General features: G+C 30.1%; 1 protein-coding gene and 1 long non-coding RNA gene across 2 annotated transcripts; one reads left to right on the forward strand and one right to left on the reverse strand.

Annotated features, from left to right (window-relative positions):
- Positions 1-510: 510 nt before the first annotated feature.
- On the reverse strand, positions 511-3155 carry LOC141446233 (uncharacterized). Its single transcript, XR_012453585.1, has 2 exons — positions 2865-3155; positions 511-2729 (listed from the first exon to the last, which is right to left on the reverse strand). It is a non-coding gene; the product is annotated as an uncharacterized lncRNA (long non-coding RNA).
- A 301-nt stretch (positions 3156-3456) lies between these two features.
- Positions 3457-10409, forward strand: LOC141446230 (2-oxoglutarate and iron-dependent oxygenase domain-containing protein 3-like). The gene is made up of 6 exons (XM_074112737.1): positions 3457-3866; positions 3943-4148; positions 4951-5179; positions 5284-5437; positions 5680-5806; positions 7361-10409. The coding sequence occupies exons 1-6, from the start codon at positions 3736-3738 to the stop codon at positions 7492-7494; spliced, it is 981 nt and encodes a 326-aa protein (XP_073968838.1). The 5' UTR covers positions 3457-3735; the 3' UTR covers positions 7495-10409.
- The last annotated feature ends 711 nt before the right edge of the window (positions 10410-11120 follow it).

Consider the following 11120-nt stretch of genomic DNA (forward strand, 5'->3'; position numbering starts at 1 on the left):
AAAGAAACACTCGACTTTTAGTCATTTATATTCGTGCACCGTGTTTGCGATTTTTATTTAAAAAAAATAAAAATAAATATTTGATAGAAGATGAAAGAGAGAAGCTGAAGAAGAAGATAATTCTTGTGCAAAACAAAGAGAATTGATTGCTGGTGGTTTTTGGCCATATTGCCTAGAGGCTGTGTATATGATTATATAGAATGTATTTTCATCGTTTGTATTTTTTTTGTTCGTTTATAGCTTCTCACAATTTTATTTTAATTTTAAAAATTATAAATAAAAAAAAAATAGGTGAACAAAAATTATGTGGTAACATCCGGGTATTTATTAATTATTTTTTGTTTTCAGAGAGCAAACTAGGGTTCATTAATTGTTTTCATTATTCAATTAAATTATAAAATTATTTTAATTAAACATAGAATGAATAAATTATAAAGGCAGTGCAATAGTAATATTTAATAAGGATTATGATAGGGGAGGTTACAAACGGTTTTTGTGCACACTGTTGACTTTTTGAATTTTTTTTTTTTTTGAAGTGATGGTTCATTCTAGATGGTTGGAAGCCTAAGTTAATTTTCTCACCAAAAAGTTGTTATTAGTTATTTACCTTAGTTATTTTATCACGAATTGGTGCTTTTATCGGAAAACTAAACTTTACTCTTTTTTTCTAAAAAAAATCACAGCTTAAATGAGAATTCAAGTGAAAGTGATAGATTAGCGTGTAAATAGTGTACATAAAAGGTAACCAAAAAAGAAAAACATTGGAAATCAAGTAGCACTTCATGTAAACAGATTTTCGTAAAACTTGGAATTCTTATTGATGCTAAAAAATGGTGAGTTATAATACAGTAATAGCCCTTAAAGAGAGAAGCCTAGCTCTCTTTCCTCCCCCCTCTCATCACCCTTCATAATTACCCTTTTAGTGGAATTTTCTCGAGAAAATATTTCAAATAAAATTTCTAGCTCTACATGACTGAAATCAGAAAGCCTAATTTAAAGAAAATAATAATGGCTGAGTTATTTTCTTGAAAATCTTAGAAAAAAAATATAGAAAATTTCTAACGTAAGACTTCCGGGTGACGTATTCTTTTTATTTCACCCATGTTCGCGTTCCCATGGTAACACCCAACTGAAATATCAACATTTGAATTTTTCTGCATTGTTTCCGTTTTCGAATTGATTGACGCGTTTCATGAACATACACAGATGCCAATTTGTAACTTTTTCTACTTAAAAAAAAAAAAAAATGTTAGAAATAAAATTTTAACAAACCAAACAATTACCTGCTTATTTATAACCTAACTTCAAAGACCAATAGTATTTCATCACAAAATCGTTTGTAACAACCGTCAAAGTTAGTTACGCAAAAAAAAAAAATTTTATAAACATTTATTTGTAATTGTAAGTGATGAGGTGTACAATAGGGTATGGTTATATTATATATATTTTTTTTTTTCTACATAATTTTTAAGTTACTACTAATTGTAATTTGGTTAGGGTTACCGCTGCATTCCTATGGTTTTTTTTTACAAACTTTCGACAACTTTAAAAAGAAGTCCCCCCCAGAGCGGGGTATAAAGGTCACATCCCATAACTACTTAAATAGGAAACTTACGATCATTATAATAATACTACGATTAAAAAAAAATTAACTTTTAAACTAAATTTTATGGTTTAGATTAAATATATACGGTACTGTGATATTGATAGAAAATAAAAATTGAAAGAAACAGTATATTTATATCCATATTTGTTGCTTTTCATAAAGTTAATTTTTTTTCTTCATTAAACCGGAATAATCATTCTTTACTCTTATCCTAAAGAATTATTTCCTGCAATAAATACGTAAGTAGTAATTTACTCGTAGCTTTTAAATTTTGATTCAGGCTACAGCGAAGTTTTACTAGTTTTTGGTTGAACTTTCAGTATTAAGAAAATGATCGCAACTCCCTCGCTAATGATTTAATATCTTTTTAAAAAAGTGAATAAATGTTTTCATTTTTAAGAAAAAAACAAAACAAAACATCAAAATAAAATTGAATTGTTGAAAAGTTAAAGATCAAATTCAAAATTGTTTATAAAATATTCCTCATCTTTTAGCAAAGTTGCTAAATAATGATGGCCATGGTGTTTACTTTATTATCTATCAACCATAATATTTATTATAAATATATATATATATTGTATAGTTATACATATAAATTATAATTTATAAATATTAAAATGCTTGCATTTTTTCCCCCCTTAAAATCCATCTGTGAAAATTCCGTCGTCCTTAGCGTATTTACCAGGTGATTTCATTTGCATCTTTTACTCGAGAATATGTGATAAGCTAGAAGCCTTTGTGCAGATTCTATGAAGTTGAATTGATGAAGGAACCTTCAAGAAACGAAACAAGTTCAGCCCATGGTGCTTGTTGCAGAGCTAGGAAATATTCTGCTTTCGATCTAACCAGATCCTAGGATTTTTTTGTGAATTGATTCTTGCATAAGGGAAATGATCATGTTCCGGAGTAAGTTTGTTTCGAGTCCTAAATTGAAAAAAATGCCAGGACTATAGTTAACTTTCTAAAACTATGTTTTATTTAATTTTGTAAAGAAACTTCAATGTTTAATTAAAATATTTCACACTCTTTTTTATCTATTTGCCATTTATTACAAAATTATGAAGTTTTTAACTGATTCCGTGTTAATAACTTTTCATCAAGATTGTAAAGTTCAGAAGACCACCTACGAACAAAAATAAAATTAATACACAACCATTACAAAATGAGAAGCAAAATTCATAATTGCAACAATTTTAGCACAAAAAAAAAGTTATTACAGCTTAACTCTACTAATTTATTATAATAAATAATATAATACCAATGTTTTTGACAACAAATGAAGTGTAAACAAAAAATATACGTATATCAAGGGAAGTGCCTGGCTATGTGACCTAGCGGTATTTTTAAGAAACAATCACAAAAGTGTAGTACAAAGCATGAGCATACCACTTCAAATTTCTTTCGTCTGTTAAATAAATTTTATTGAATATTTCAATAAGTTACTCTTAATCTAAATTTATTACATTGTTTTAATAAAATTGATAACTTTTTAAGTTGAATTTTATGTTTAACGAAAAGTTTATAACTTTTTATCGCTAGATAGCATAGTCATACATTTTTTTTGTTTTCTTTTTTCACTAAGAAAAAAAATTAAATAGACATCTACATAAATAAATAAAAAATTAAAAACCATAAATTCTACATTATTATAGACAATCATAAATAAGTTATTGTAGTATCCTGAAAATGAAGTTTACGTTTAATAAACTTGTAATTCGATTCACTTAACAAATATTGAGTAGTTAGTAAATATTGAGAGATTTTTAACATGAACATAGAAGTATCATGCTGGTAGATTCATGCTTTTGATTTATTTATTTTTTTTTTAAATAAGTTTGAATTAAGTCTTTTGGCAGCAGTGGCTGTGTGTTTGGTGTAGCTAAGGTTTACCAGATGTGTAACGTTAGGTAAGGTTATTTATTTACAACGACAAGTGGTTACTTGGGATAAAAAGCAGTAGCGTGGACATTGAATATTATGATTAATTCGTTTATTTTTTTCTGCAAATTAAACTTAAATATTACGTGAAGTAGAACGTTGTTTTTTTTTATCAAATGTTCATTTATAAATTACCGGCTCCAAGTTGTGCCTGAACTTGATAATCTGAACCTCACGATAGCTTAAAAATAATGGCTGAGAACACTGACTTGAAGTCTAGAAAACATAAAGAGAAAGGTCTTGAAGGTTTGTTGGAAGGTGAAAAAACTTCCAAAGAAGATGAGTCTTCCAAAGAATCTACGAGTGGTAAAGGGAGTACTGAGTAAGTATTATTTTTTCTAAGACATTAAGTGGATTTTATTGATACAATTACTTGTAAGTTGGTTTTTGTTCACTAGAGAGAAGTTCGGCCCAATGCCTTCATTTCCAAGACAAAGATTCTGGACAAGAATGGTACTGATTCTAGGAACATTAGTCATTGTTTATATCACTTCTGGTAAAGAGAGAATTGTAAATTTTGCTAAATCTAAAGAAATCGTAAACGGTAGAATGCAGGACATAAAATGCTCTAAAGAATATTTTGAAGAAGTTTACGATTTTCCTGGTAATTAAACTATTTTTTTTTTGTTGATAAAATGGGTTTTCTATTTTGGAGAGGTGAAAGTGTGAAAGGTCAATTTCAGTGTCAAGTATTTTTATTGTGTAAGCTTTCGACTAATGGCCATTCTTGGACTAACACTGAGAAGTCTGTATCGAACGTTATTAAATCTGAAAAAGTAATTTTAGTCAATGTTTCATTTTCGTGCAGATTTAAGAGTTTCGAGGTTTCATAATGTAACCCCTGAATACAAATAATGTGGTATTTACAACTTAGATCTATGTTCATGTGTGCCTATTAAACTAAATGGCCAACATAACCTAAAAAAAAACAAACAAAAGATCGCTATGTTTAAAGTTCGATATTTAGTTTGGGATTCGGAAATGGATCTATTAACGCCACTTGACTAAATCGATTGTTCAGTTCTTTGGTTTTTCTCGATTACGGCTCAAATGACATTCTTTGAAACATTTTTCCCCTTTAAATTCATAACTTACAAATGTCCAAATAAAATACTTTTTTTTCTCCTTAAAATTAAATTTTACTATTTAATTGAAATTTTAGAGGAACCCTCATTAGTTGGAACATCTTCTCCAAAAAAAAACCTACCAAAAATTAAAAAGCGATTCAGTGATGAGCCACTTTTGGGTGGTTGATTTTGTCGAAAGCTTATTGTAGGGTTCGAATACAAAAAAATTGATGAAAACGGTGCTGGCATAGTCCTTTTCTTCTCCAAACTTGCTTTTTGGGATAAATCCCACTCTTTGTTTTGGTGTGTGTTAAAATATAATCTTGTTTTGTGAATAAGGATGTGTACCTGTAAAATGTGGGAGATTTGTCAGTGATATTCTGATTACCAACGAAGAAGCTGATCTACTGTTGGACATTGCAAAACGAGGACTTGCCCATGGAGGATCGGATGGTGGAGCTTCGATACTTGACTTGCACACGGGTGCTTTGTCTAAGGGCAAGAATTTTGTCAGCCTATATCAGGTTAATCCTAATGTATTCAGCAGTCAGGATTTCGCTGTATATGTGTGAGTAAATTTTATAATGTTTTGTCCTCTCTCGCTTCATTATAGAATAACAAACAGAACATCTAATAATTTGCATGCCTTTATTTTTTTGTTCAAATTTCCAGACGAGTCAGAAAAAAAGTGCAAAAAGCTGTAGCGTTGAGTTTTGATATCAAACCGGAGAAATTATTTCTCACGAAACCATCGTTTTTCTCTAGATTGACGGCAAATGATCCTGCAACTCCTCACGATGAATATTGGCATTCTCATGTGGATAAGGTAGGATTTAATATTTTATGGCTTCGCGTAGGGGAGGAAAGTTGTTAAGTAATTCTGAGTGAACTTGGATGTGCGTTGATCTAGGATTAAGGATTAAGACGGTTAATCGTAGATTGGGTTCTTTTGGGGGTAAGCAGAGACACTTAGTAGATGATTTTTGTCATGACCCGCATTTTTTTTTTTCAAATAAAGATTGATATTGTTCAACAAGGCAATATAACCTATATTTTCTCTGATTAAAGGAAACCTACCCTTCGTTCCATTACACCTCGCTGGTCTATCTCAACGACTATGAGTCAGAATTCACAGGAGGCAGATTTATCTTTGACGATCCAGATAATGTGTCCACAGTCATTGAGCCAAAAAAAGGTAAATTTTTGTTTTAAATATTTTAAATAAATGGAAGATTAGTTTAAGATAATTTAAAAATTAGTCTTCATTTTGGAATATCACAGCTTTTCTTTTTTCCAAGAAGAGCAGAAACTGATATTGATAATGATAATATTCTGACTTTTAACCAGTTAAGCGTGGTTTCACGTGTATACACGTCAAACCAAATCTCTATTACGATGCATCAAGACGTGTATACTCGTTGTGAAAAATATAAAATTCCCATTAACAACTATAAAAACTCTAGAAATTTTAATAAAATACAATAAGAATATTATTTGGTGGGATGTTTCCTTTATCTTAGCAATAGAACTGCCAAGTATTTTATACGGAGGGAGGTGGAGGGAGCCAGCCAAATGATAAGTGGTTGGTACATGTTTGGTCTCCGCATTAGAGATTGGGGGAATTACCTCACACAAATAGAAGCTCACAACCCTTGTGCAATGCCCGTTTTTACCTTTTAGATAGAGGTTCAGACCTCAGTACGAGCATGATTTCATTTTGCACAGAATTCAAAAGCTCTTTTTTCTTCCTTGTAAAAGCTCTTGCGTCCCTAGTTAACTATAGGCAATGTATACGTGAAGAAGCGGTGCAAGATTTTGAATGAGCACAGAATGCTCTGTTTGTAATCTCAAGCCTCAGAGATTGCAGAAAAAGTCGCTTGCAGTGACTATTACGACTATTGTAAACTTTTAGTTGTTTTGCTCTGCGTTCGACGTCATATACACGTCATTGCCTGATTTTAATTCCGCACACTGTTTTTTTTTTTTTTTTTTTAAACTAAATTCCACGCTTAACTGGTTAATTAAAAAATAAATCTATTAAACCAGGGTTTCTCTGTTCATTAAGTTTTGAATTACTTCCACCATATCTTGCCAGAACAAGGCCCCCTCATTCACAACGTTGGGCGCTTCCTCACCTCCAGAGTATATCTGGGACAGTGCTGTACAAAGTTATCTTACATCGGGGCCCTTACTTAACATACTTCTCCTCTTATAGGAGTTTTTTTTTTTAAATAGTCTTACTCTCCTTTTAAAGGCAAACACAATTCAGCAACGCTAATAACCTCTTGGCCATTACTACCAAGTTGTAAGACGATAAAATGTTCTCGATTGATCTCTTCAGGAACATTTCTTCCTTCAGATTCTCGCACCGACTTTGTCATCGTAATTTCGCCTTCCATGTACGATAGTTTATTTGATTTTGTTTGTTTGTTTATTATTCCATCATTTTTAACTTATCCGTACTATTCCAGTTAGATTAGATTAGACTAGACTAGATTAGACTAGGCTAGGCTAGACTAGATTAGACTAGGCTAGGCTAGACTAGATTAGACTAGACTAGACTAGACTAGACTAGACTAGACTAGACTAGATTAGACTAGACTATACTAGGGCGGCCTCAAGGCCTACGCCACTGGGATCTATTACCATTCCAGTTGTCTCCTACTTCTTTTTCAATCTCTTTTCTCCTTTATTAATTTTCATTTGCATAGAATATATATTTAATTAAACGAATTTCATTCTTGTACAGGACGAGTTTCAATATTCAGCTCTGGTAAAGAGAATCTCCACCATGTTGAACGGGTGAAATCTGGTACCAGATTTGCTATTACTGTATCATTTACTTGCAATAAAAAATTTGCAATATCTGATCCATTTTTATAAGTTAAAAAATGAAATTAGGTGAGGGTGGTGTATTAAATCATAATTATGATTTAAGTCACTTTTTTAAAATATTTTTAAGATAAGTATTCACAGGTGTTTTTTTTTTTAAATTAATATTTAAACTATGTTCTTATCTTGTATTTAAGGATAATCACGTTAGAATGGTAAGTACGATGCGTAGTTCTTTCGTATGGTTGTAATTTATGATTAGCAGATAAGTGTATCATTTATGGATAGACTAACATTTACAAGACAGACCTAAAATTCATCAAGAGGCCCCTATCAAAATTTAATCTAGGCCATCTCAATAATTTCACTTGATTGTGTTCCCGGAAATATATATATGTGTGTCTTTGATTTTAAGTCATAGTTATTATTGTAGCCCTATCCGGTTTCGTACTCGCGTCCATTATCAGGGTTAGATGTATAGATTTAGAATTCTGTTATGTTGATAGTGCGAGACAGAAACCTAAGTACATGAATTCACTGATTAATCTAATCTAAACCCCCCCCTGATAATGGTCGAAAGTCAAAACTGATTAAGAGATGCGTGCTAATATGGACAAAATCAAAGATGTCATAGAAAATTTGTGCATCTAACCACATTTTACGAGCTTGTTCTATTTTGCAACTAGGAAATCGTTTCGAAGTTCAAGAATTTACATAATATTATGGAGACAAATCTAAATTACAGCGCAAAGATAGAAAAACAGGATGAAATTTGTTAACTTACAAAATTTATGCAATTAAAATTAAATTACCATTCCTCAAGAATAGTATTAAAATAATTAAAAGATATACGTACTTATATTTACATTATTATACAAAAAAAAAGTAAAAACAACTGAAATTCGTAATTTATTTAGTAAAAAGAACCTTTTTAACTTAAAAGTAACCTGTACACTTAGTTCTTAAAAATAAATCATTCTTGTTTGTCATTACTAAAAAGTAAATTTAATAACCTTTTCTTTTTTACTGTAAGGGTAGGTAAATTACTGTTATACAATAATAATAAATCGCTTATTATTGAAACATTATAATATGGGCAAACAATAGTAACTGAAAAAGAGTCGCCTTCCACGCTTCTTGCAACAAATAGTACACATTTTTTATAGTTGATTAATTGCATGAAATTTAAAGAAAACAAAAATATTAAAAGATTAGACAATCATGCAGGCCACCCGAATGGCTAAGATTTGATGTTTTGAAATTAACATCGTGATTGCCCTATAACCTTCTTAAATAAACAAAATCAATAATATTTTACTGGATCTTCAACTACAACATTCAACTCTTAAGAATTTTTAAAAAAAGATAGATATCTGGTGCTTTTGGGCTCTATACGGTTATTATTATATTTTTAGTTTTATTTTTTTCAACAGTTGGCAATACTCACAATTTGCAGCCGAGAGTTATATAAGATTTGGAATAAGATAAGTTCTTTTCAGGACATTTCTTTGACAAATTAATTCAAAAATGAAAAGTTTGATAATAAAATCGCTACTTACTTTTACATTCAATTGTTCCTGATCAGCAGAATTTTCGCTTTGAGTGATTTTAGGTGCCTTCGGTACTCTGCTAAGTTTTAAGTGTTTTTTTATCGACATCATGCCTACGTAACCTTACAAGCTGGCACATACTATGCCTTTTTTTTATTATTATTATTAGTATTAAAATTATTTATTAAAAGTATTATTAATTTATTAATTATTAAAACCTGGTTTTAATTTTTTACGTGTATTAATTTTTTTAATTACCTGTTATGAAACAAGGACTTGTTAGTGGGGAAATATACATTTCGAAGGTGCCAACAATTAGCAGTCTACGCAGTAATAAATCCCCTATATCAAATTTTCTCAGCCAAATGGGTTAAATAATATATTTCTAACGCCACTAATCATAATTTTGATGATAATTAATTTCATCAATCATCCATGTTCAGAGAAAGGTATAGCCTGAATAAAAAAAAGTAAAAAAATTTCTACTAAACTGAGTGTACAATATACTCGTACTATAAATGTCGACTTCCGACAGTCACAAACTCAGATCTCTAATAGGATTGCCCACATTATTTGTATTAAGTAAAATCATATTTTTTTTTTTTTAACCTAAAAGAAATTATATGAAATGGAGTCTTCCACAACGTGTTTGAGAAAACCTTTCATTTTTGTTTTTACATTAACTTTTAGAATACGATAATTTTTTTTTTTTTTTCTAAACTGTATATCTCGGGATTTTTATTTATTTATTTTTTCTCTAATATTTTCAGAATAAGTTGCTATTTTATTTTAAAATAAAATGTTTACATTCCTTACAATTACTTTGATATTTTAATGTAAAATATGTTAGTAATTTAATTTCAATTCATCGTGCAAAAGGTAAGGTTTTTAAAATTGTTCAAAAAGAGATTTTTAAGCATAACCGTAGCGTGAGGTTACAACACTCGCCTTTCAAGTCACTTCCCAAAAAAATTACCCAAATATATCGTAAAAACATTTTACAAACAGATGTTTAACTTTTTCTTCAGTTTTCTAAACTTTTTAATAATAAAACAAATCTTGTGGAAGATTCCAATTAGTTATAACTCACCAATTTGGTTTATAAAGTAAGTTTTTAGTATTATAAAATGATTAACAGTTTTTTGAGAGAATAGATTGTAATTCATCGCTGCATTGCCTTGCTAGCTAATATAATATTGTTAATGATAGAAATGGTTTTTAGTAAACAAAAAATTTGTAAACGTCTTTCACTGTTGAATATTTTTACTGCTAAAGTTGGTAATGGAATAAATATTTAAACTTGTACTTAATTTAGCCACTAGTTAGTACAGTAGAATAGTGCCGAAATGAAGGAGTAATGTAAATTGTAATTCTTGTTAATAAACACAATACTTTTTTGGTCGTTTTTTATTACAACCTGAAAATTATTTCTTTAAACCTATTCTGGTGAAAAACATTTAATAACCTCCGACTTCTTCTCGCTACTTTGTTATCAATGAACAACAATTTTTCATCGAATTTGAAATTTATTTACTTACCCAATTTTGGAGTTGAGAATGGTTGCAGATGATTGCCAACCGCAAAAAAGTAAAAAAAATAAAACTCAGTAATGAGGTAACAATGTGAATTCAATTAGATAATGGCTAGCCTGAGCTGACCTTAACATTTCGTATTTGTCCTTGAGGTTTCAATTTGTATTTATGTCCAGTTCATTCTTTTTCTTTATATATATTTTCTAAGATTTATGATTATTGTTTTGTGTTTATTTGAATATTTATTATTTTGGAGCTGGAACATTGTTTATTAGGTGTAACTAAGAAGTTGTTGTGGGAGGAATACATCTGTCGATAATATTTATAACTAACCGGAAGTATTGCGGTTTTGTAGATTTAAACCGGTTTTATATTAGATGTTTATGATCTTTGAGTTCGAATAAGGTTTCACTTAGGTTTCTCTCGAAGGTTGAAGAACAGCATGGAGAACCTTATCCTTGCAGACTTTTCTGCCCAGGCAGTCACTTTTCTGAAGTACCCAGTCGAGACCTATAACTTTTTCTAATGGTTTTTACTTCGCGTCTATCAAAATAGATCGACCCAACATAGACAATCTCGTATTGGCGTGATTATT

This window comes from Rhodnius prolixus, unplaced genomic scaffold, assembly GCF_049639745.1.
Source record: "Rhodnius prolixus isolate KJV_2025 unplaced genomic scaffold, Rpr scaffold_1, whole genome shotgun sequence".
Taxonomy (NCBI): Eukaryota; Metazoa; Arthropoda; class Insecta; order Hemiptera; family Reduviidae; genus Rhodnius; species Rhodnius prolixus.

What these genes read in the sequence shown, in the direction of transcription:
- LOC141446230 (XM_074112737.1), top strand. Translation starts at nt 3,736, where the DNA reads ATGGCTGAGAACACTGACTTGAAGTCTAGAAAACATAAAGAGAAAGGT. An exon ending in AGTGGTAAAGGGAGTACTGA is followed by an intron (nt 3,867 to 3,942) that starts GTAAGTATTATT and finishes TTTGTTCACTAG; the next exon opens with AGAGAAGTTCGGCCCAATGC. An exon ending in CAGGATTTCGCTGTATATGT is followed by an intron (nt 5,180 to 5,283) that starts GTGAGTAAATTT and finishes TCAAATTTCCAG; the next exon opens with ACGAGTCAGAAAAAAAGTGC.